Raw genomic sequence first — 27,486 nt, 5'->3', positions numbered from 1 at the left:
AGTCATAATGAGATAGGCTACCTCAAGTTTTTAACACAAGAATATGTTTCTTTAAGAAGTACCTTGTTTCCTGGTAAAAATCTGAAAGCAAAACATCATTACTTGTTGCACTATGCAGATCTTATACTACATTTTGGCCCATTGATTCGCTCGTGGACGCTCAGGTTTGAGAGTAAACATTCATATTTTAAAAACTGTGCAAGGAAACTGCATAATTTTGTTCATCTTTGTAAAACTTTGGCGGAAAGGCACCAGTTGCTTCAGTCCTATCTAGCTTGTGGCAATTTATTCCCTCCTAAAATTCAGTCTGTCAGTGAAGCACGTGAACACAATGACCAGTTATACAATACAGAAATACAACATGCAATAAGGACAGCTAACTGTGTCAGTCAGAGTACTTCAGAGGTGTCAGGGGTTGTTTATAAAGGAACCAAATATACCAATGGCCTTGTAGTTGTTGTAGCCCAGAGCAGCTGTGGGTTTGTCTTTGGGAAAATATCACTGATACTTATTAATCCAACCAATGTCTACTTTGTTGTCAAACTGTATGACTCTGTGCTATTATCTGACCTTGGACTTCACTCTCTGCACAACACTGATCTCAAGTATGTGTGTGTTAATGCTGACAATCTCTTGAATTACTATCCCCTCCCGGTGTATGAAGTGGCAGGCCTTTCTGTGGTGTCATTACATCACTCCATATGTTCTTTTTAACTTTAGATACTGAGCTGATTCAACAAGAAATCACAAAAATTCTTCCAGAATTGGATATTCCAAAACTTAATGTAGTAGTCAATCATCTCTGTTTTGTGGTGGGCGTTGAGAGGACACAGGACCTTGCGCTAGTAGAGCTGACAGACCTTCAAGACATCTTACTTCCAATACAATGTCGAAAACTAATGATGGCTTTTAAACAAATAGGTAAGCCAAATCAATTCTGATTACATGTCTATGATCATTATTTTCAACATCATATTCCATATATGTAGACATATATACTTGTATAATATGCATATTATGTACATTATATGTCTCACTTTCTTTTTCTGTATGTATTTTTCAAAGCATTGAGAGACCAAGTGGATGAGACGTCATTAGAAATAACATTCACCTCGTTACCATCACCAGACTTAGAACAGCCATCCACTTCTTACACTCCTTCAAATTCATACTGGCTAAGTATGTTTCAGATTCCTTGGAACCACATGCCTGCAGCCCTTCTTCATGCAGCGTCTAATAAGGAGAAGGCTCCTCTTGGACCAAGAAGAGAGTTTATAAGAGCTGTTGTAGCAGCCATAAGAGAATTTTGCCCAAACCCAAGCTTGGCAGACTGTGGGGAAGTGGCAAGAAACATTTTTTCCAAATTTCCCTTAACATTTGGAGACTTTACGGAGGAAGGGGAACAACTGGGGAAAGGCTATAGTTCACTTCAAAGACAGCTGAGAACCAGAGTAGAACATGTCAACAGAGACAATGTAGCACACCGGATTCGTCAACCAAAAAGAACCAACAAAGCTGATGAAGAACAGGACAACATAGTCAAAAAAGTTCGATGTAAAGTTGACAGTTATGGATGCATTAATTGGCAACCTACCTCCATGCCAGATGGAGAGACATCTGAATCTCTTGAAATTAAGAGACAGACTTTATTAGAAATGTTTCAGTCTGGAGGCCCAAGGTCTTGTGAATTGTCTGATGTGGACAAGCTAATGAAAGAGACTTATATTGCTCAGCGCAAAATGATTAATTCATGCCCCCCTCCTGCCATTAGTGACATAGCACTGGAATGGCCATATCTTTTCAGTAAAAGAGGCCTATGCAATCATTTTGAAACACTTACAGGTGTTGATATAAGCAGTTGCTTGAGTGAATGCCAGAACGGAAAATGCATACGGATTGTGAACTACTTTCAAAAACAGACGTTAAAATGGAATGCCGAGGTCCAGGCTCTCCTCAGAGAAATTGAAGCCACACCAGCAAGCACTGATAAGACTGCCATATCAGCCATCCTACTGACAATGAAACACTTCAAAGAGAAAGAAAACTCTCTCTTCATTTTAGTAGACGTAAGTAATTAAAACATTACATGACTAGTAAAGAAATACCTTGAAATAATAATTGTAGGCTTGGTTTCACAGATCATATGTGACATACCTGTATAAACATGGGCAAAGATTTGAAAAAAAAAAAAGTTGGATGTATGATGTCTGTCTGTGCTACATAGTACAGTCTGTTAGGCCTTGTCTGTTTGACAATTATTTTTGTAGTATGGGCCTGTATGATGCTACACAGAGCATAAGTGCTTCTATGGACATTTCACTCTAAAGGGTGTGCTCACAAATCAGAATCAACCTTAGCTGTAAAAGAATTTGAACAGCTTTGTAATGTTTGGCAATTTTTTTTTTCTAAGAAAACTTCAACCCAAATGTCAGTGGAAAATGAGCTCCGTCTTCCAGTCACACCAAGGCTCATCATGCTTGGTAAGTATGAAATAAATGAGAAATAGTAAATGTGTTTGGCAGTTTTTTTATGGTGAGTTTTATGGCTGTTTCAGGAGACAGCCTTCTAACTTCATCTAAGTGGATGGTCAGCATTGAGGGAAAAGTGACACATTGCATTGATGAGCAGTTAGATTTCTCTGCGGCACTCTCTGTGTTTTTCAGCGTGTTCTATGTTTTTAACATTGAATACCAAGAGTCAGCCAGTGCCACATTAGAACTCATTCAAAGGTACATGTTAAAAAATTGTTCAATAATGTAACATGAGTTTGCCACAGTTGTGCATTTTATTTTTATATATATATATATATAATATTATATAATTTTTTTTTTTTTTTTTTTTTAGTATGATGTTTTTCTGAACTGTTTAATTTGTTACTCCATTTCTAAAATAGTTGTTGTCTGATTTACTCAACAGGTTTTTAGTGAGGATTAATCCTGAGGGGACAAAGTGTGCTTCCAAAGCTGGAACCAGCCGTAAAACTGGGTCATCTGTTAAAAGAAAGATTCAAAACATAAATCCACATGTACATACATTTTTGCAGAGGCTCACCGAATTTGAGTGGAAAACAGGCAACTAAGTGAAAATATTTTTGTTAACGTTTTACTTGTAAGAATATGAGAAGGTCATTTAATTTATGTTAACTTAAATAACATGAGGGTCATTGGTGACAGAGAGATTTTTGGGTGTTGTATCAAAAACAAACAGGTTGTTTCTTTCTGTTTTTGTAATTCTGTTATGTTGGGATAAACACCTAAGTAATAAAGTGAATTTGTGTAAAGATTTAAAAGTTCTTTCTATTTTATTTTTTAAATGAAGTAACATGAAAGAATGCTTCGTAAGTTTAAGAGTACCACAATGAGTACTGCATTATAAATTATTTAAATGTATATGTATGTTACTGTACAGTAAATAACTGAAACCACTGCTGCCAGTTATCAACTGTAATGCCTGATTTACGGTATAAAACTGGCAACAGTGTTGCCGGTTAGTCACTGTATTGGTATATACACAGTACTATACTGGCAACACTGTTGCCAGTTAGTCACTGTATTGGTATAGACACAGTATTATACTGGCAACACTGTTGCCAGTTAGTCACTGTATTGGTATAGACACAGTATTATACTGGCAACACTGTTGCCAGTTAGTCACTGTATTGGTATAGACACAGTATTATACTGGCAACACTGTTGCCAGTTAGTCACTGTATTGGTATAGACACAGTATTATACTGGCAACACTGTTGCCAGTTAGTCACTGTATTGGTATAGACACAGTATTATACTGGCAACACTGTTGCCAGTTAGTCACTGTATTGGTATAGACACAGTATTATACTGGCAACACTGTTGCCAGTTAGTCACTGTATTGGTATAGACACAGTATTATACTGGCAACACTGTTGCCAGTTAGTCACTGTAACAGATTCTTTACAGTAACTAGCTGGCAACAGTGTTGCCAGTATTTTACTTATAAAAAACCTGGTAAGGTTTAACAGTGTAGGCTACACAAAGGTTCTATATGGCACCAAAAATGGTTCTTGGCTCGTAATCATATAGGGGAACCATTTTAAGTGCAATATAGCACCAATTTTGGTGCTTCAGCAGTTCTTCAGAGGTTCTTCCCCAGTTCTTTGACTAAGGTGCTACATAGCACCGCTAACATGTTAAGATATGGTGCTATAGCACCAAAAGTGGTTCCTCTATGATTACGAAGAACCATTTTTTGTGCCATATAGAACCTTTTTTTTTTTTTTTTAAGAGTGTATAGTTCAACATAGTTGCCTACCTTTTTAGGGAACTTATATTACCAATACCAATAGGCTAAGTGCCTCAAAGCTTTTCCTTTTGATGGAGTAGAGAAACTATTGACTGCTTCTTACAGGAAATTATGGGTCCGCCTGACTCTATTTTCTTTTTGCTTGCCAGACAACTAGCCTATTTTATTTCATAGAAATGCGCGCATGAATTCATATCATACACACAGAGAGAGAGAGTGAGAGAGAGAGAGAGAGAGAGAGAGAGAGAGAGAGAGAGAGAGAGAGAGAGAGAGAGAGAGAGAGAGAGGCGGGGATCTACGGCGGGGGAGCGAAACGGAAAATCCGTCTTCGACAATAAGCATCAGTCTCCGTGCCGATCTGCTGTTTATACGGACACATACGGCACGGCGATATTACATGCCACAGTATTTTATAGGCTAATAGTGCGGAAACGAGATGTTTTTGTATAAGGGTTAGAAGTGGAACTTGGGTAGCCGAAGTCTTGGGCGTATCTCCACTTTTGTTCATTTCTTTTCGAATTGAAAAACAGCCGACGCTGAGCGCATCTGATCTTCCCCGAGCGCTCGGTGCTGATGAGGGCTTTGTCGGTGTGATCCGTGCGCGATGGCCGCTTCGTGCGGACAGAAGAGTGAGAAGTTAGATGAAGCTCAGGCTCTAGCGAGGAGTTGCGCAGGGCGACCGGACTTTCTGCCCTGCGATGGACTATCCATCTGCGCCACACACAGCCACGGGAAGTGTTTCAAGCTGCACTGGTGCTGTCATCTGGGCTGGTGCCACTGTAAGTAGCCTACACGCAACCAGCATCATTGAGACGTGGAGAGATAGGGTCAGTTGCACGGAATACACAGTAAGCTATCCACTGGATGATCCGATCGAAATGCCTCAAGACTTAAAACTATAACCTACAAAGGGGAAATTAATAGGTCAGCGCCTCTAACAGTTCTCTAACAGTTCTGGTAGGCTATAAAAGAGGTTATGTGAGAATAATTGAAGTTTAAATGACAATTCACAAGCTTTCAAAACCTAATTTTCCACCGTTCAAGCCAAGGCATATCTGGGTTGCAACATAACAAAGATTTCATGCACAGTCTCAGGAAAATTCTTTTGTTCCCATTTGCCTTCAGAGTTCACGAACGCTGACGTCAGATAAGAGTTTCTTTAGTTTATTTTTAACCAGTTCCAGTTGTTATAGCTATGCCAAATGTTCTAAATATGCACTATTCACTCTTAAAAATAAAGACTCTTAATTGGCATCGATTCCATGAAGAAACTTAAACATCCACTGAACGTTCCCACAAAAGGTGAGAATAGCCTATTAAAATGTTTTTCGCACTAAGAAAAAACTGTCGCGGCTGAAACATTTGGTTTTAAAATCTTAAAATGTAGGCTATTACATTTGATTTAGCCTACTGTAGACCTGCTTTGAAATAATCAAAATAATCAATAATCAACAATTATCAAAAATCCAATAGGCTAAGTAGGCTATTTGACTAATTAGTAAACTTAGATAGTCTTTAATCTGATAACTATTTTGTTCATTTCAGTCAATACCGTAATAGCATCTGCTTGTCACATATTCTCAGAAGGATGGGGAATCTTGCGTTTGTGTCACTTATGAAATATTAAACAAGTCGTTAAATGATGCATAGACACCTTATGACTGGTTTTGGTTCTAAGAAATATTTTAAAAATCGATTAAATCACTTTTACCTTTAAATAATAGAAGTAAATGGGAATACATCCGGTTAACATTGTCTTTATGATTTTCATGGCAACAAAAGAAAAAAGAAAAGAGAGGCAAATTATATAAAAATACAGATCCAGCTGCAATGGTTATGCATTAAAGTTAGTAATCGACAACTTTATTAATTGTTATATGGACATCAATTTCTGGACATAACCATGATCAGATGCCCCTTATTACACCATTGGAGGGAGCTGTTTCTTTTTCTTTTCTTTTTTTCACATACAGTATACTCATATACTTTCCCATTACCCAGCTCTAAACTGCTAAATATGGACTACAGTACAAGGCCTTGTGCATTTTCTGAAACTTGACTTATAGACCCACCTGGGTCTTTCTCAAAATATGGTGACAAACCTGTCCCTTGAGATTTCAGCATGAAAAAGAATTCAAGTTAAAGAAATCAATATCATTATATAACACAACTAACATTATGTAATCTAAATTTGTTCTAAATAATATGCAATGGTTTCACTATGTTTTGCACATATTGTTTTGCACATACAAGAAAAAGAAAAAAAAAATTGCAAGGTGCCTGAAAAAACCTTTGTCGCCTTCATCTGGAATAATAGAATAACATTTCAATGACATTTAAATATATTTCATTCATTTATTGCTCTTTTTTCAAGCAGTGCAAGGTCTAGCATTAGTTACATTGTGTGTATGACGTGTATTTTTTATTTACAAAATGGTATTATATATTGATTTTATTTTAATCAGTGATGTGTTATGAGACATTCTTGAAGTCATCTTTTTCTTTTATTAAAATTAATCACGTTATAGAGCTGTTACAACCCTTAATTTGTGAAATAAAATAATAAAGTAAGCCAGTCAGATGGTCAAGATTCTTGAGAATGATCCACTACAGTATCTAACTCAAAAGAATACTCATAGGGACTTTACAACTGAAGTGAAACTTGCTAAGATTGTACTTAAACATGATGAATGTGCATTACAGAGGAAGGCGATAGAGGAATAAAGCACTGGTATGTCTTTATAAGACAGTGATAGGATCAGGCCTTTCTGGTGTCAGGGGTGTCTGATAAAAATGGCAGTCATTGTGAGGCTAACAAATGTCATGTGGCTGTGAAGGAGGGTGCAGATTCTTTAGATTCCTTCGACCTCTGTGAAATAATTATCTCCAAATGTGTGTGTGTGTGTGTGTGTGTAAGAGAGAGAAATGTCAGTGGGGGCTTTTTAAACAGTGAAAATTCTTATTTTTCTGGGCAAATTACTGTAAAATGAGGTCGCTATGTTTTTGTGGGTTTTGATATGCAGTTGCATCAGGACAGTGTTTCTGCCAACTGACTGTCTGATTCTTAATTCTCGCTTCCTGTTTAAGATTGGCGCTGCATCACTCTACGAATTATGAAAGAGAGGTTCTGTGAAGAAGCCAGTATTCACAATCAAGCAAAACCATTCTTGGCAAAACTGTGTTTGAGTCAACCCCCACATTTTGACTTCACTAACTCCTTCCTAGTTTTAAAACAGAGGGAGGAGAACTGTCAAAAATCTTATGGAACTGACTTTGTTTTTTGGTAACCATTTAGAACACTGTTCTGTCATTAAAGAATAACTACACAGGAATAAATGAGTAATGCAGTATTAACACTCTAGTAACTACTGTTAATTACCAAGAAGCTCTGATTAATTAATTAGTAAGTAATAGTTCTCAGTGGAATGTGTTAGTTCACTATTAGCTAATCAATAACAATTTTTTTCCACACCTCCCAGAGGACTACTAAGAACTACTATATACAGATTCATAATTAACATGAATAATGCATAATGTATAATTCATTCTAAAGTGAAGGTCATAGTTACTATTAATGACTCAAGTATTACCAAATCTTTTAGAAGTAATTACTAATTATTTGGATCAGTATTCTAAAGTGAAAAACGTGATAACTTTAGTAATGACTGAAATCATTATAAGCTTTTGAGGTTTTAGTACGTTTTTGGATAGTAATGGCTTATAACGGATTTGATAACACTTGAGTCATTGCTAGTGGGTTACCATGATCTTCACTTTAGAATACTGATCCAAATAATTAGTAATTACCTTAGAAGGATGTAGTAACACTTGAGTCATTACTATCCAAAACTTTACAAAAAACTCAAAAGCTTACAATGACTTCAGCCAATACTAGAGAGTTGTCACGTTTTTCTCTTTAGAATACTGATCTAAATAATTAGTAATTACTTCTAAAGGATTTGGTAATACTTGAGTCATAAATGGTGGGTTACTATGACCTTCACTTTAGACTTAATTATACATTATGCATTATTCATGTTAATTATGAATATGTATATAGTAGTTCTTAGTAGTCCTCTGGGAGGTGTGAAAAAAATAGTAGTTATTGATTAGCTAATAGTGAACTTCCACATTCGACTAAGCACTATTACTTGCTAATTCATTAATTAGAGTTTCTTGTTTGTTAATAGTAGAGTGTTAATACTGCATTACTCATTTGTTCCTGTGTAGTTATTCATTAATGACGGAACAGTATTCTAAAGTGATTAATTACGTACAACCCTATGGCATATCTGTGGCTTAAAGCTCTGAAATGAATACAGTTTTTGAGAATGAGAACAGTTTTGCTGCTTTTCTGACTGACAGAAGGTTTGAGAAGGAAATGAATTAGGATATGACAGGAAGTTCACATAGCTCTGTCAGAGGTCAAGCGCTAGACTGGCTTTGTTGCTAAGTTGGGCTTTTTTTTATCTCAGCTTTAAAAGGTCAGCACAATTCATTCCAAGCTTTAAGGTCTCAGCTTTTGCTTTGCTTTTTTAAAGTTCAACCTTTCTCTTTTAGAAAAAATAATAATAGCGGTCAAGTCTTTGAGCTTTTAGCCTCACTTAATATAAAATGACAAAGAACAACATCAAACTCACCCACCATTCGAAACTAAATTGAGAATGCCAGTTCAATTCCATTTAAATTCCTGAATTTGAATTGGTGTACCAACAGGAGGCAGAATTGCAATTTAAATGTAAGGAAATAGATTTAAGAACGATTAAGAATGTAAAGAAATAAATACGGTAAAAACGACAAAGCTGGGTCTACCCAGACACACCCACACCACACAGCTGCAAAGTTCAGTTGTCACAGTAATTAAGACATTATCTGTTCTCATTAGAGGGAGGATGTTTATGTTTGCAACACTATGAGCATTATGTAAACATGCTAAATATTAATTTGAAACTTCGTGAGGCGCAGCACAGGCTCTCGGGCGGAACCAGAGCTGTTTAAAATGGAACGACAAGGATCCTCCTGGGAGCTTGACTGACATTTGCCCTACTTGTGAGCTGAATTGCATGAGTTGTGTCTTCTTTCATGACCCAACAAAATTAATACCAGTATTAAACAGAAACAAAAACACTGATTAGTTCAGTTTAATGATAATTAGAAGACTAAATATGACAATTCTTTGCATGATGTCAGCTTGTTTTGGGCACTGTATGAGGGATACTGTACAATCAGCTGGCCATTATCCCAACCCCAGGCATGGTCATAAGAGGGTATATTTTACGATAATTTTTGGCTGACTATTCAATTTTCCACTTATTACATAGCTACTTATGAAATGAATAATGAATAAATAAATAAGTAAATACATGAACATGAAGTATTGATTTGAGTTTAAATGATTGTGTTATGAGAGAAGAAAAATGCCACATATTGCTACAGGAGTGATAAGAAAAAACAGTACCGTAGTATAGGAGATTGGTTACACATTTTACATTTCATTGTACAAAAAATCTCCCAATCATTTCAGGAAAAACATATTTAATGATGTAGACACCTTAAAAAACATCAGATGTGCAAAAACTGATCCCAAGAGACCATACAATACCATTGCCTGTTGGTCTCAAATGGTGACAAGAAGTGGCTGTACAGTATAAAACCCAGGGGCAGTTAGAAATGTATTTATATACACTAGCAGGAGTGAATAACTGAATACAGATTGGCTTTGTCCTTTGAGATAAGTCTTTTAGAGGAGTTCTCTGCATTCCCTGGGGAATTCTGATGTTTTCTGCTCTCGCATTCCTCTTTTTCTGTCTTTTATTTGTCTTTGCTGTTTGGGTGCATGTAAACACAGCAGGCGTTGTTCTTGTTTACCTCCCTAAAGGTTAGCAGAAAGATATGCCGTTCGGGGACTTCAAAACATATAGGATGCTTTTAAGAGCTCTCTAAATCTACTGTTTGTGGTTGGATTTTTAGTACGAAAATGCAATTTTATTTCCATTTGTTAAAATTGTTGTTTTGCAGCCACCAGATGTCTCTGAGATTTAATATGAATGAAATCCCTCCAAAGTGCAAAAACATAATGATATGCTGTCCAGTGTGTTGGTGTTCTGGATGTAATGTTATTCTGTACTTGTCAAGCTCTGATGAAAAAGGAAGTGAGAGTGCTAAGTTTCTCCCAGCGGGCTGTAGGGCAGGCCATAGCACATCAGCACTATGAGTTAGCCATGTGTAGTGTCAGTAATAAAATGTATCCTCACACTGTTTCTACACCAGACACGAGCGGCGCTATACGACAAAAGACAATATAACCCATTATAATCTCTGATGTTGTCTACGCAACACGACAATTCCCCGACAGTAAACTGATGCCTCGTTGTATTTATGATGTACTCTAAGCACTTCTCATAGGAAGGAGAAGGACAAATGGGTTTGCAATGGTTGCTTTGTCGTGTCCAGTGTGAATAGCTTCTAGCTGTTGCAGCTCAATGTGACGCGTCAATGGTCGCAAATGGTGTAGACATGGTGGGAGTCTCCAAAGGCCTGAGAAGCCACACACTCTCAAAAAAAAAAAGTACAAAATTGTACCTTTTAAGGTACCAGTGTCCGTCACTGGGGTGGTACCCTTAAGGGTACATTTTTGTACATCTAAGTCAGGGGTAGGCAAGTTCGGTCCTGAGCTGATGTCCTGGAGAGTTTAGCTCCAACCCTACTAAGCCACCACAGTATAAAACTCATGGCTCCCAGCATGCATTTCAGCATTAAGTATGTCACCATTGTTGAGATTCATTTGTTGATTCTTGATATCTATGTGCGTCTAAACTGTTTTCTCCCTAGAATTATTTAATGATCAAAATTCAGAATGCCTGATCTGTGAGAAAGTATTGTTGGTGATTATTATTTATTGATATTTTTAGTCAGTGATGAGTTTAGTCAACCATTTTTCTTCATGACAATTTTTGTTTATGGTTTTGTTGACTTTAACAGATTTTGTGTTTTTTAACACTGTAACAAAAACCACAAACTCGCAGTCAAACTGCCCAACTAAAGAAAACACTCATCACCATAATGGTGTCCAAATATTTTCAATAAAACCAACATCTAAACCTCTGTTAATTCTAAATAAGGGTGCTTTCACACTTGGTTCGATTGCCTGGACCGAGCCCGAGTTCGATTGCTCCCCCCTCCCCCTCCCCCTGCCCCCGCTGGACTGTGTTCATATTATATTATTTGGTTCCGAAGCGGGGTGCGTTTGCGTCATCAAAGCAGCAGCTGTTTACCCGGTTGCTTAGTAACGACAGCGAGCGTGAAGGCGGCAAAATGCATAGCGTTGCTCACCTCACTTTTATATTTTTGTTTTTTAACCGTTGGTTTTGTTTCTCAAAAAAGCTTCAGTACGTAATGGCACTTGCGTCTATATGCCGCAAAAGAACGCTGAAGACGAGCAGAAATGAGATTTACAGCTCTCTGCTTGCAGTAGGCTATGTCAGTCACGCTCGTCAGGAAAATGAGTGAAACACACACAAACACACTTTTTTATCAAATCATCCGTCATTAATAGCGGTTCACTTCCGCGATTTAGTACGATTGCGTTCACATCAACAGCGAACCGTGCCGGAGTTCACATGAACCGTACCCCAGACCACCCTTTTTAAGCGGACTCTGGTACGGTTCGCGGGTGCGCACCCGAGTTCGGAAGACCGCGTTCACATCATCCAAACGTAGCGAACTCTGACGTCATTGGAACCCGGGTGCGCACCAAAACTGCTAGTGTGAAAGCACCCTAAGAGCTTCTGTAGATGTCTTTCAAGGTTGGAGTCAAACTCTGCAGGACAGCGACTCACTAGGACCGAACTTGCCTGCCAATGGTTTAATTGTAGGACCAAGGACCAATTGTGTACCTTTAAAGGTACAGTTATACGTTTTGTATAAAAAAAAGCTATTGAAAACATTTCTGTAAATAAAATAAAATATAAATATTCATTGAAAAACTTAAAGGGTTACTTCAGCGATTAGCATTAAGCTTTGTATCAGTAGAAACCCAGTAGTATATTCGAATTATGGTACTTTCCCCCCTCATGTCCCCCTGAGACGAGAGAATTATGCAATTTATTTCTGGAAAAAATCCTCCGATGACGCAAATATCGTCATTTTGCGTCATCTGAGGATTTTTTGGCCAGAGCCTAAAGACTACAGCCAGTAGAAGGAGCTGTTCCGCATGTTATCAACCCGCCCATAGGTGGGATCTCACTCACAGAATGTAAATGCGCAGGGCCGCTGCCGCTCGGCTCGGGCATTAATAACAGTGCGGAGCAAAGTGAGTGTTTCAACTTTTCAATGAATTCCTATGAAAGTTAAACTTTCATAGGCATGATATGAAAACGCGCTTGACCGGACACGCGTCGTGAATGACTGATTCTCTGCTCAGCTCTTCGCTCTCGTAATGAATGAAATCTGACTCCTGCTGCATTTGTGCCGTGACTTTCGTTCGGCTCACTCACACTTCATTGAAAAGACACTTTCAGTTTTTAATTGTAATGTCTGTTCACTAACTGAACAAAATTATTTTATTACTATGAAAATCAGAACGACGGTGGGGGCAGTGCCACAGTGGGCAAGTGATAACCGGTGACTCTGGCTTTGGGAGTGGCCTTGTTGGGCAGCAAAGCAAGTGCATTCTGGGAGTTGTTGTCTTTCATCCACATGAGACAAAAATACATTTTCTGTCTTTTCTCAGTCTAAAAGGCACCATTCAAAAATAATTTCACATTTCTACTACATAAATGACCCAGTTTAATTACACAGTGCTGAAGTACCCCTTTAAACTAAACAAAAATTTGAAATATTGAATTGGCAATAAACTGAAATAAGTATAAAATAGATTTTTTTAAAAACAAATAAAATGACTAAAGCACATAATGAAATGACTAAAAATTTAACTAAAATTAACAACTAAAAATATAAAAATTAAATCTAATTCAAAATATTAATAAAACTAAAATAGAAAGTAAAATAACACTGGTGTACACTGACACTGACATGACGTGTTACGTTACTTTTGCATTACTTTTTCTAACCTGGGATGGGCTTGATTTTTTTTATAACAAAAAAGTTCTATTTTTGGGCAAATGTAAAGGACCATTCACACCAGCACAGCAAGAGATCTTGAAGCCAGCCTGGACCAGCTAGTAAACCTATCAGACACACACAGGCAGAGAGTGAGAGTTCTACCTGAGAGGAGCTGACACCTAAGCATGAACATGGCCTTGCCAGTCTAATCCTGATGAATGATTCACACGAAGGGATTTCAAGGCCTTCATCATCAGTCTTCATCCAAACCCACCTTCGCACTTCTCTGAGACCAGTCCAATGTGTAATTACAGACGATCAGGACAGAGAGATAGTGTAGGAGTGCAGGACTCAATTTCTCTCATCTGTGACTTCACTTTTCTAATTAGGGTTCTCTCTCAACCTTTTATCAAAATGTGTATTTCACACATTCTGAAAGACAGCAACCCTCACCAGGTGGTTCTTGACAGTCTGTTATGAGAGTGCAACAAAACAGACGCAAATCTCAAGTTGTGTCAGGCAAATCCTTTAAATAGAATGCTCCTCCAGACTTTTGTCTTTTTTTTATAGCAGCCACTCACCGTTTATATAAAATACACTGCAGAGAGAGAGAGAGAGTTGGCCAATCACAGTGAAAAGGGTTTTACGTGTATATCCTGACATAACGTCCAAAATGAAAATCAGACATAATTTTATCACCGTTATGTCATTCCAATCCCATGTTGTTGTTTTTTTCTGGAGAACACAAAAATAGGATTTTTGAAAAAAAAAACATTGTGCAACTCTTTCCATACAATGGCAGTTCATACCCTTATGAAAAAGAAGTTTATTCAAGTGTGCTATTAGTATACTTCTTTTAATCTAAAAATAAGGAAGAATACTTTCAGTCAACATCTCATCTACTTCTCAGAAATATACTTAATATTGCACTAGTATATATGCTACTTAACTTATACTGCCAAAAAGGTCTAAGTATATTTGCTCACCTGAGTTCGGAAGACAGCGTTCACATCATCCAAACGAACCGAACTCTTGACGTCAATCGAACCTGGGTGCGCACCAAAACTGCTAGTGAGAAAGCCTAAATCAACTGATACAAGTTTATAGACTCAAGTTTTCATTTCTGAGAGCTCAGACTGCATGTGTCTAAAACAAGATATGGAAAGTCCTGGTCACATCGGCCTGTAAACCCTGATTGTACATCAGGCTTTGTTTACACAATATTTGTATGGGCGCAAGAAATCAGAGCCTAAGAATAAGACCAACAATCATGGGATTAGTTATTATCTGTAGACACATTTTGTGGTACACAGTCAGCAGGGTTTTCTAAAGTTCCCTTTCCCCTGAAAGGACCTTTAGTGATTATTTACTGATAAAATGCAATACTTACTGGATCACTCAAATCCCACTTCAAAAAGCGATGTATCGATTTTCATTAGCTTTCATCATTTCATCAAGTGTAAATGAAACATGAGGATGGCTAGAACAGACTGGGAACAGCTGCTCTGAATATTTCTATAGATGTGTAAATGGCGCAGATGTGTTTTCAATTAGGTACAGTGCTCCCCTACTAGCACTTAGCACAGACTGTTAACCCATCCATGGACTTACGGTAAATCATTTTTAATGGCCATATAATATACTGTAATATATGGTTGCACATGTCTGTCTGCTTTTTTGGTCTTCCTGTTGTGTTTTGATTCTGTCACGTTCCTTTGTCTTAGTTTCCTGCCACTTGTCTGTTTCCTAGGTTACCCTCCTTAGTTTAGTTCTGTTCAGCTGTGTTTAGTTAATTTTCTCGCTTCTGTCTGCTATATAAGTTCCTCTTGTTCACTCAGTCTTTGTCACTGTTATGTAAGGTTGTGTTCACGTTGCCTGACTCCATGTTCTTGTGAAGTTAAGATTAAAGTTTATGTTTATTGTGATCTTCTGAGTCTTCAGCCTGTTCCTGGGTGACCAACTGTGACAGCAACAGGATCTAGCGGTACATTATCTTTCATTTGCGCAATGTATAGACACTATAGTTATTCGCAATCACGGAAGTTCATTATTTGCATGCGTTTTAAAGCCTTGCCGGTTAAACATTTCATCCGCGTGCTTATGCATGGTTTTAACATGTGCTTTTCTGAGCATGCGCACTAAAAGCCTGTCAAACAGGACGAGGTTACTGGACTAAATAATCTTACTGCGCTAATACTGTCAAAATTCACACATGGTTAACATAAACACAGTTGGTTGTGTCTAAAGTGAAAGTAAAATTGGATGAGTGTCTGTGTAGATGCGTGCAGGTCTTAAAGTGATAGCAGCAGCCTAATAGTGAACATGCTGCCCTTAAAGGGACATTTCACCTCAAAATTTTAATTCTGTCATTATTTACTCACTCTAATGTTGTTCCAAACCTGTATTAATTTCTTCTGTTGAACACAGAAGATATTTTGATGAATGTTGGTAACCAGACAGTTGACAGTAGCCATTTACCTCCACAGTATTTTTCCTACAATGGAAGTCAATAGGGACTTCAAATATATATTTTCTTGTCAACAGAAGAAAGAACTTTATTCAGGTTTAAAACAACTTGAGTGTGAGTAATCAATGACAGAATTTTCATTTTTGAGTGAACCTTCCCTTTAATGTTAATAAAACAAAAGACAAAGAGAAAATCACTGATTGCTCTTGACGGAAAAACTTTAATACAGTAACTTTAATAAGAATCAATGTATATTTTATAGTGAAGTAAATGTAGTGTTTTATTTTTACATTTATTCATTCAATTTCATACTTGAATGCTGCTGTATAGCTCTGAGCAGCCAGTGTTAATCTTTATATATTTTTATTTTAAAGGAAGGTGTACATGGGTTTCTTTCTATTAAGGTAAATAAAGCAAGAGTATTGCTATAAAAAAGAGTATTTTTTCTCCTCAACCTCTTGCTGTTCCTGTCGCCTAAGAATAGAATAATGAAAAACACTGATGTGACAAGCCATCAGAACCGAACCAAACAGAAAACCGTGGTTAAAAAAACGAGGCATGTATTGAACCGTGGACTAACTGTATTGTTGCATCCCTAATGACTAGCATCAAATGGTTTGCTTGTCTACATCATTTCTTAAAAAACAATTCACCAACAGATTGGATGAAAAGAAAAAAGATTAAACTAAATCAATCTCAAAATACTGTAAATCACAATAAACGTTTTACATATTTCTGTATTCATTAGCAAACTTTAAACAGCTGCAAAATTGTGCTGTGTTCCTTAATGAAGTCACAAGTACTAAACCCAAGCTTATGGATGAAAAATAATGAACTTCTGAAAACATCAGTTACTTAACACATTAATTATGTTATTATTTTTATTTGGAGTCTCTTCTGTTAATTAGCATTACACACAACCTATGTAGATCTACCTTTGACATCTTATCACAGAAATTACCCACGGGGGGAAAAATGCAGAAAAAATTTAGTTTCAACATACAGATCAGACAACAGTTTACTTAGTCTGGGAGATGGTGACGGACAGACACACACTTTTTATAATACACAGGCATTTCCTTTCAAGGACAGTAGGATTGTTTTTGCTCTCTTATACCTAAGAAAGTATTTCTTTATTGGAAGCTAAATCTGAAAAGACAGACATGACGGTTACAATTACAGTGGCTGAAGAATACTTGTTCTCAACAGGATGTTGATGTGATTATTATGAGGCAAGGTTTTTTCTTCATGGCTAAGAGTTGTACAGGCCTCAAGGCATCTATCATTTCACATTTCACACTTGACTGCAAACACTGTTATTTCAGATCCATTGTGATGTGAATGCAATTTAAGTACATTCATCCTTTTTTCAAATTCTGTAGCTTGGCAGTTAAACAAGTGAAAGAACTATAGTCACAAAAATTGTCAATGACTGTACTGAATGGTGGGATTAGAGGCATTGGCTCGCTCTTATGGTTAAAGGAACACGCGACTTTTTGGGACTTTAGCTTATTCACCGTATCCCCCAGAGTTAGATATGTCCATTCATACCATTCTCATCTCCGTGCGTGCCATAACTCTGTCTGATGCACCGACAGCTAGCCTAGCTTAGCACAAAGACTGGAGGTAAATGGCTCCATCTAGCCTATGCTCAATAAGTGACAAAATAGCATTTTCCAATTTACATGTTGTGATGTGTATAGTTACATTATTACATATTACGCAGCGCCTGAAAATAGTCCCCAGCACGCTCTCTCTGCAAGCAGGTTGTCACGTTGGTTATGTTGATGGAAGTTAGCCTATTTTCAAGCGCTGCGTAATATCATTGCGCCTGCTTCAACCATGGTACGGCAGTAAATTTCCATGATTACTACACAGGAATGAGAGTATAGTTCCTAACCATATCGGTCTAGAAAATCACAACTTTTAATTTTACGTCGGTCTTAGTAGACGATGTAACTATACACATCACAACATGTAAATAGGAAAATGTTGGTGTTATGTTGTCACTTTTTGAGCAGTAGGCTAGCTGGAGCCATTTACCTCGAGTCTTTGTGCTAAGCTATAGGCTAGCGGTGGGTGCGTCACACAGAGTTATGGCACGCACGGAGATGAGAAGGGTATGTATGGACTTATCTAACTCTAGGGGATACGGTGAATAAGCTAAAGTCCCAAAAAAGTCGGCGTGTTCCTTTAACTGGTTGGTGTCTTTTTTACTTTCTTTTTTTTACCGTCTTCTTTTTTCCTCCGAAGCAGATTAGCATTCATCCTACCACAGCTAACATGACAAATCTGTGCTTATAGACAGTGGATCCCCTACGTCACTTGCTTTAATGAAATGTATGTCATGATCTGTTCATATGATTCAGATTCACATTTTTATTTGAATGTCCTATTTAACTTAAGACACTTAAACAATTTATTTTTGGTATGTTTTCCTTTATTGTTTAGGACAGTAGAGACTTGACAGGAAGCAATGTGGGAAAGAGAGAGAGGGACATAATCGGAAAGTACCTTGAGCCAGGACCCGGAGCACAACCGAACCATGTGTCAGTACACTGCCCACAAGGCTATTGGCTCCAACAACACGCTCTTTATTATATACTATCTACAGTACAACCCCAGTCCTTGTTCTTGTAATTTGCAACAAAAAAAACGTGCATTTAGGCTGACTTCATCTAAAGCAGACCCAGCACACCACCAGACACTGAGTAGCATAGCCAAGGAAGGACAAACATAATGAAAAAATCAGTGTTTATCTAATCTTTGGATTCTCATTGCCTTCCAATCACATTACAAGTTGGGTATGAAGAAAGAGAGACAGAAAGAGACGTGTTTGTCAGAAAAGTAGTTTGTTTGGATAAGCAGAATAATGTGATGTCTGTGAAAAGGGCTCATTCTATGTCAGTCAATGCTGTTGGAAATTTGAGGTGTCCCTTTTTTAGGGGTTGAGATGAATGGCAAATCTAGGTACGGGACAAAAATAGCAGGACAGAGCAGATAAAAGCGTATTATGTTACAGAAATGCTGTTTCAGACCAGATATCTGAGATACCACACAGCTTTGTTTCATCTCTAAATAAGAGTACAGATTTGGATTAGATGGAAATGATTCTTACTCCAGCCTTATAGCCAGCTGGGCCTCAGAATGTTCCAGAGTGAAGAATCCATTCCATCTCTGTAGGGAATTCTGCCTTTGAGATACTAGCCATCACACTCAAATTCCATTCACTGTATGGGGGAAATGCAGTGGAATTGCTTTTAGATGAGATACACCTGTGCACCTTTTTTTTTTTACTAAGAGACTGTTAAGACTGACTGCACAAAAATGCACAAAACTTGCTCTTGTCACTCATGATTAAATCCCTCTAGTGCTCCTTTTTCATTTGATTTGTGGGTCAATTAAATAATGCTTATATTTGTTTTACAGATCTATTAATTTATCAAAAGATGAATTAAATTGTAATTCATTCATGATTAGCATGTTTATTATTTCTAAATTAAGATACATTTTGATATTTTTCGAGGTCATATATTCAAAAATGTCAGGCTGATACAAATGTCCTGATAGTTGGTTATATATATATGTGTGTATATGCCCAGCACTAATATATATAACAACACAGAATGTTGCCAAAATGCCAGTTTTGTTGAGTATTCTCATATTAGGAGTCTCATATATGAGTTAAATAACGTCTTAAATGAACTTGTGAGGAAATGAGATTTGCGTGACAGCGCGTCAGATCCGCGCCATGTTCGGCAGCGGCCGATCTTAAAGTCACAGCAGCACTGATGATGCCTGTCATTAATGTTCATCAAAGAACAATGGGAACAGAGAAAAGTGTAGCTTTAATGATGATTAATCTATATTTCATTTATTATTTATGCAGTTAAGAAAGGTGTTTGATAACTATTACATTTCTGTATATGTCTAACAGGGAAGGCCACAGTAAATTTATTATAATGGGTTTATTTAAAGATTGTTTTAAGTTCACTTAAATTAAAAGTAGTTATTTTTTAAAGCCTAATAAATGTTGAAATTGGTAGCTTTCATTTATACTGTAATGTAATGTCATTAATGTTTCATAGAGACATTAGTATCAGTGATACTGGCCTTCATTCATAAAAAAAGATGCCATCACAACACTTATTTAAAATATGCCGTCTTTAAATTGTTTCTACATTAATTTGGAGAGCAACTGAAATTAATACAATATCAAAATATTAAAAACTCCAAAAATATATAAAAAACTTGTGATTAATCGCGATTAATTAAAGAAAACAATGCGATTAATTAGTTAATTTTTTTAATCAATTCTAGCACTAATATAAATATATATATAGTTCACTGCACTCAAATTTTACCGAATGTTGTGTGAACACAATGACTGAAACAGAACTCAAACTGAATGAGTTCTAGAACATTTCTAGTTCCCAGCATGATAATTGGATAATAATTGTATTGCTAAGTGATTAAATAAGTGATAATTGCGTATTGGTGGTGACACCTGATGATGGTAATGAGCAGAATCACTGAAGGAAAGAGAAACACAAGAACTACACCTGACTTCAGCCACAGCTTTAGATGAAATCAACTGAAGGATAAAAGAAGACATTAAATCTCTGTAGATCTCAGCAGAGGAGGATTAAACAACTCCACAAACAGCATTACCAGCCTCACACATTACTAACCAGACTAACTGGCTATATTTCTGTCGTTTCTGTTATATTGAAAATAATAGTTTTGTTTGAATTCACCATGATGGTGTGCAGTGTTTGCTTTTGTTGGGATCTTGACCCCTGACAAAACACGTCTTGCTCTGGCTGCTTTAACTGTGTTTACGAAGCAAAGTTGTTATGGTAAGAAAAGCCAAGAGAAAATGTGATCAGCTGGTTTTGGTTGTTTTTTGCTGATGATATTATTGTCATGTAGTGACTGAATCACTGATCTCATTCAGAGTTTAATGCTCTGGTTATAGAGGTTTTGTGTTATTATTATTTTTTATTATTCATAATAGAACCAATGTGATTCTACAGCACAAGATCCAGGATGGTTGTGGTAATCGAACAATATGCAGGATTTAAATGAATAAAATTAATGCACAAAAGGTTTTAATCTACAACAGTACACCGACACACACAGACATCAAGAATCAGAGTATGAATCTCAACAATGGTGACAATCAAAAAAATATTCAGGTAAACAGATCAACTTTGAACATAAAACAAGCTACAAAAACATCACAACAAACACAGCAAAAGTAAAAGCAAATAGTAAGAATCAAAGAAAATTACACTGTGTGCAGAAGTATTAGGCACGTTGATTTTCTGATCATATTTTTTTCCAGGCACATTTGACCAATTCCAAACCACAGTAATCCTAATAACTACTATTGATTTAGTATTTAATAATGTATAAGTGATATAATTGTTCATGAAGGCTGGAAATGAAAATCACCTTATATTCAGGTGTGCAGAATTATTAGGCATGTTTTCTTTTACAAATAAATTGAGCCAAAAAAGAGTTTTAACTCAGACTGAAAAGTCAAAATTTATTAAATGCCCATGAGAAGGATGCAATACTAATGCAATACTAGACATGTGGCGGAGAAAAGACACCTTTTAATTGCAAAATAATTAAGAATTAAGGTGAAGAATTAAGTGTGAAACCATCAGGAACCCTTTAGTGCAAGGTGTCAGGATCTCAGAGACTTAAATTAGGTAAAGAATCCTAAAAAATGACCCCCACTAAATAAGAATCACAAGCTGAAGTGTTGTAAAATACATGAAGCCTGCTTTTTTATAGGCTTTATAGGTTTTATAGGTTGAGAGTGACTCTTGAAGGACCAGCACCACATCCTCTAGTACCACTGTTTGAAGAATTCATCTTCCAGAATCTGGCAGTACGTTTTGGGAGTTCATTTTAGTCCATCCTGAAGTCCGTTTTGCAGAGATGGACTAAAAATGAACTCCCAAAACTTACTGCTATATATAGCCTACTATATACTTATAAACAAATTATACAATTATTAATTATAAAATACTATTAAGTAGTTTGATAACTATTAATTTAATAAAAGTAAAAAAGAATATGCCACATTCTCTCTATGCTGCACAAAAAATGCTATGCTGCTGGTTTTGAAAGAATCAATTCTGTTCTCTGTGAAAAAAGAGTAACACTTCCAGATTAGTACCCTGTGTTGTACAGTACAAATATCTAGCAACTTATAACACAATCTATCACAGCTATCACCAGCACAGCAGGCAAATCGATGTGAGCTCAAGAATATAGCAACTCTCCAATGGGATTTGAATTTAAGTTTTCAGCATGAACATACATATTCTTGTTCTCTCAAATTCAGTCAAGGATATCAGCTGCTGCTCACATATTCTTTGTTTTGAGGCATCTATTGTATTCAATATATATGAAAGTACATTATGAATGTTATTTTTCATTTTTGAAAGGCAAAATGTTCAATATCATCTTTTTCTCGTTGCAGGTAAATACGTCTACCAACCCATGACCAATGTATGCCAACTTCCCAGCACACCGGTTCCAGTTGCCCCCTCAGGTCACACCCACACCATGAACCTGTCTATCTCCCTGACTGAGCGCTTTCTTAGAACGGCTCCCAAGTTCCGGGCTCCACCCTGCCCAGAGTCTCCCAAGTTCTGTGTCATTTCTGACCTCTTTGTGGATGATTACATGGTCAAACGCATCAATGGGAAGATGTGTTATGTGCAAAGGCCGCCTCCACCTACACCAAATCCCACACACCAACCCCAAACGCCGGTATCTCAGCCCGCACCCCAACGTACCAACAAGCACAGACGGCAAGTGGGCCCAGCCATTAAACACGGCCAACCAAACGAGAAGATCTCAGGCCCTAAAATGGATCACTGCTCCTCTCCCTCCAGCTCAGAAGACTCTGGAATTAATGCATTGGGTCTGCACTACATGGAATCATGCGATGAGGACTCCTGCATGGATGATGATGATGACGAAGAAGAGGATGACGAGCTGAGTACCGATGGGGAATCCAGTCCCAGTAGCCTCTGGGACCAGGATGAGTGCACTTTACTGTCACCATCCAAATCAATGGTGGAGATCATTGAGAAGATTGAGACTACCGTTTGATGTGCCTGTCATTTAATGCCACAGCTGGAATTCTTTAGTCACGGAAACACTTCCCTACACTATCCTATCTGCAGGTGCATGAGTTCAATGAGCCGTTGCAAGCACACACTCCCTGTTATGGCAATGCCATCCGAGGTTGTCCCAGAAAACCCCTCGAGAGATGAGTCATGGAGACTTCTCTCCTGTACTTACTACAACTCTCATTTTCCCTATAGTCTGTTATGCATGGTGGGGCTAATGTAGGTTACACTCAAACAAGTGCGCTGACATACACATATCGAGAGAACTATGACCAAATGGGACTCAATACATGATAGAATATGTCATGGATGAACAGATGTATCAAAGCCGAACTCAAAAGTATGAGGCTACCCAGGGTATGTCTCTCTCTAGAGAGCTCAGCCACACTCTGTCCAATACATAGAAGTGGAGGAGGGGATGGCTGATGCAATATGGCGAGATTTAGACTAAGACGGTCTGTGTGTGTTAGGAGGATGGAAAGTGCTACAAAGATAGAAGGAGAAAAAGTGAGGGAGAGAGAGAGAGAGGCTTTCAATGTACTGTTAGCAGGATCAGTTAGAACAGTGGCTAAATCATGCATGAGCTCAGAGGACAGTAATGAAACTTTGCGATGAAAGGCAATTGAAGCTCCGTGCTTGAGGGAATGCCCTTTCGCTCAAACTCTCTCAGACAGAGATTCCCTAGAGGCTCAGCCAAGGGTACATGAGGGTTTCTTGTCTGGCACCAGACTATGTGGGAAGGACCCATCCTCATAGTCCTCGAGGTTTTTGGCTTCTTTAGGAGTGGAATACAACTTTTTGACAATCAGTTATAGAAAAAGTAGGTTTAAGTTAAATTGAGAAAGAGAAAATAATAAAATTGTGTCTTTGGTCTCCCAGGAACCTCATTGTGATCTTTGTTCCATTTGTCAAGCACCTGTACCACTTTGAAGTATTACAATGGTGTTACATTGACAAAGCCAAAGGACTGCTTAGGGGCCGTTCACACAAAAGGCAGGTTCTTGCTTCCATCTGCATATTTTTTTTTTATTGTTGGTCTATTGTAAATGTTCTAGACAGATGTTATTTGTCTTTACTGAACATCTCGCAGTTTTTTTGTTTTCCGCAGAAGAAAAAAGTCATACGAGTTTGGAACATCATGAAGGTCAGTAAATGATGACAACATTTTGGGATGAACTATCCCTTTAATATGCTACATCAAGTTAGGACTTTTTAAAACAGAACAAATCTGAGGATTTATGGTATTGAGGGTTTATATTAGGAACAATGTACAGAAATGAATGTTCCAGTAACATTTACATTCATGCATTTTGGAGATACTGTTTCCAAAGCTTGCATTGCATTCGAGGAATACTTTTTTGAGTTTGTGCATTCCAATGGAAATAAAACCCGTGGCCTTGGGGTTTCTAGTGCCAGGCATGATCAGGAATGCTATAAACCAGCCTTCAGGTCAGTTCTGTTGACCCTGTCTAGCTGTATTTAACGCAAGAACACACCCCGTGTAAAGGGCCCCTTAGTGTCACTGAAATCACATCTTTGAGACCCTCATTGGCTGCAACACTTTCAGTTTTTCTGAAGAACATTTACTCCATTCAGACTTGCATCTCTAGATCTCATTTAATTATTGCATTCATCTTATTGTAATGAGACCACAAATAAGTTACCTCTAAACCCCAGGCACAGATATAGACTGTCCCAAAATGGAGAAAAAAGTATGTCAGGACCTGTGTGTCAAGAAGTGCTGGTTTATTAAGCGCATGAAACCACTCCAATGCGTTTGTTTCTGTGAGGACTTTACTTAGGGGTCAGCCATATTGTAGACCAGGGCTGCCCAATCCTATTCCTGGAGATTTACCAACCTGCAAAGTTCAGCTCCAACCCTGATTAAGGGGCCGTTTACACAACACCATTTTCAACGAAATGCGTTTTTGGCCGTTGCTTTACATGACAGCTGCGTTTTGGGGGCCTGAAAATGCAAACATTTGAAAACGTTCTCCAGGAACAGGATTGGGCACCCCTGTTGTAGACAAAGGCTGCATCCGAAATCGCATTCTTCCATACTATATAGTTAGCGAAAAACAGTATGTGACAAAATAAATATGTCCAAATTCACAGTATTCATAAAACAGTAGGAATAAAAATACCCAGATGACCTGACTACTTGCGGTGAGATTCTGAAGTGTGCATACGATGGACACTTACTATCCCAATAGGCCACAGGGGGGAGGATTTGTGAAAAACAAACAAACAAAAAAACACGTCTCTATACCTAGCGCTTTTTTCATTACATTGATCTTGTGTTTTCAACAGCAAAACGTGTTCTGTGTGAACTGGCCCTAAGTGTCTGATCCCACTGCTGTCACTGCTAAGGTTAAATACAGTCCTACACGAAATATCAAAACTGCACAGAGAATTCACACATCAATGTCTTGCTCCATATTTTTTAAAGGGATTACAACTTAGTTAACTAAAAAAAAGTTATGACAGTGTATTCGCTAATTATGGGGCTACAAGCTGAGACTGCCAAGGATGTACTAACTGGATGAAAACCAACTGAACCTTTTTGATGATCCAACCTGATTTATTTCAAGTTATGGCTCAAAGATGTAACACTAGCTTACCGTATGCCAAACCTATCTAATATATAAGCACATAATGTAACTTCACTGCCTGAACAAAATAATCCATTTTGGAGTTATGCTGAAGATCTGATGGAAACTGATCATCACTGAAGGACCACAATCCATAGATGGTGCAGGTGTGATTCTCTCCTTGTTACAGAATGAATGAATATGACTATCCCTGTCTCTGCAATTTAATATCAGGGACTCATACTGTAGCTACAAATATATACTGTAGATACACAAATGTTCAGCAAATATTAAAATATACCCCTTTTCTCTTTTTTCTTATATCAGTTATTGTTACTCACCTCTTATTTTTCTTATAAAGAAATATTGAAAATAAGAAATGTTTCTGTCTTTCTTTCTGAAAATATGCTGATGTTTGTGGATCTCAGAAACGACCAGATCTGTATCCATGCTTCCAAACTTCTAGCATAAGTGTTAAAGTATTTTCACAGAAATGTTTTATGTGATCCTTGAGCTGCTAAAAGTTAACTGCATTAGCCTTTTAATCCTAGATAATCCTAGAGAAGTTCCAGTTCAATTTGCCACCTTCATTATCAGAAAAGTGGACATGTGGGAATCTTAGAGGAAGCTGAGAAACCTGCTTGAAGCCATTGAAGCAGTAAGACCTTATGCCTACTTGGAAAACAGATGGGCCTACTAAAAGAAACAGCTCCATGGAATACAATCCTGCACCAATGCAATAACAAACCTCAAAACTTTCCCTGTTCACTTTCATCTCTGTAAGATAACATCTGGAGAACTAGGTACTGTAACTATCATGAACAAAACCACAAATGATCTTTGTGACCACTAATAGGTAAGAAAAGTCACTGGTGACAACCTATGCAAAACACTGCATACAAGTAGGCTACAATGTAACAAAACCAAGTATGGGTTATGTCTGGGGCCTTGAGCTCAGAGTGTACAGTGCCTGCAAATATCAAATTGATACATAGATGGAATGAACAGGTACCGCTCTTGAATATGTGGTAATTATACAGTGGTGGTCAGAAATATTGGCACCCCTGGTAAATATGATCAAGGATTGCTGTAAAAATAAATCTGCATTGTTTATCCTTTTGATCTATCATTCAAAAAATTCACAAAAACCTAACCTTTCATTGAAGTAAAAGAATTGAAAGTCGGCGGAAAATCACATTATGAAATGAATATTTTTCTCCAAAACACGTTGGCCACAATTATTGGCAGCCCTAGAATTTTTATGGGTAAAATATCTCTGAAGTATATTCCCATTAATATTTACGTGTTTTAACACACAAGGGTGACTAGGAACATGAAATTGTCTAGGTATGACGTCTTGTATCACAGGAGAATAAATATGAGGAAACACAAAGGCCAAATTCCCTTAATCATTCATTACAATGAGTAAAACCAAAGAATATAGTTCTGAATGATGAGCTGCAAAAGATTGTTACGCTTCACAAAATAGAAAGTGGCAGTAAGATAATAGCTATAGCATTGAAAATTCCCATTTCCACTATCAGGACAATAATTAAAATCAACTTACGAATCTGGCTGGAAGAGGACGTGTGTCTATATTGTCCTAATGCACGGTGAGGAGGATAGATTGAGTGGACAAAGACTCTCCAAGAATCACAGATGGAGAATTGCAGAGATTAGTTGAGTCTTTCGGTCAGAAAGTAAAAAAAACAAAAAAAAAACATGTTTTTTGGGAGGGTTTCAAGAAAAATCCTTCTTGATCATCCAGAAACAAACTCCATGCATATTCAGTTGTCAGACATGACTGGAACTTCAAACAGGACCTGGTTCTGGTTCATCAGATGGCTTTGGTGCAAAGAGGGATAAAAAGTACCCCATTCCCACGGTTAAATATACTGCTGGATCTTTAATGTTGAGGGCCTATTAT

At 37.5% G+C, this 27,486-nt stretch overlaps 2 protein-coding genes across 2 annotated transcripts; both read left to right on the top strand.

Annotated features, from left to right (window-relative positions):
* Positions 1–79: 79 nt before the first annotated feature.
* Positions 80–3,286, top strand: LOC307123504 (uncharacterized protein). The gene is made up of 5 exons (XM_079812051.1): positions 80–921; positions 1,066–2,066; positions 2,411–2,480; positions 2,555–2,729; positions 2,917–3,286. Exons 1-5 carry the CDS (start codon positions 702–704, stop codon positions 3,077–3,079), a joined length of 1,629 nt encoding a protein of 542 aa, XP_079668177.1. The 5' UTR covers positions 80–701; the 3' UTR covers positions 3,080–3,286.
* Positions 3,287–4,543: 1,257 nt separating this feature from the next.
* LOC307123792 (UPF0524 protein C3orf70 homolog A) lies at positions 4,544–25,928 on the top strand. The gene is made up of 2 exons (XM_079812509.1): positions 4,544–5,060; positions 22,311–25,928. Exons 1-2 carry the CDS (start codon positions 4,886–4,888, stop codon positions 22,946–22,948), a joined length of 813 nt encoding a protein of 270 aa, XP_079668635.1. The 5' UTR covers positions 4,544–4,885; the 3' UTR covers positions 22,949–25,928.
* The last annotated feature ends 1,558 nt before the right edge of the window (positions 25,929–27,486 follow it).

Source organism: Gobio gobio (genome assembly GCF_949357685.1).
Source record: "Gobio gobio genome assembly, chromosome: 3".
NCBI lineage: Eukaryota > Metazoa > Chordata > Actinopteri > Cypriniformes > Gobionidae > Gobio > Gobio gobio.
The sequence above is the reverse complement of the archived record's forward strand: the minus strand, read 5'-3'. Positions and strand labels throughout refer to the sequence as shown.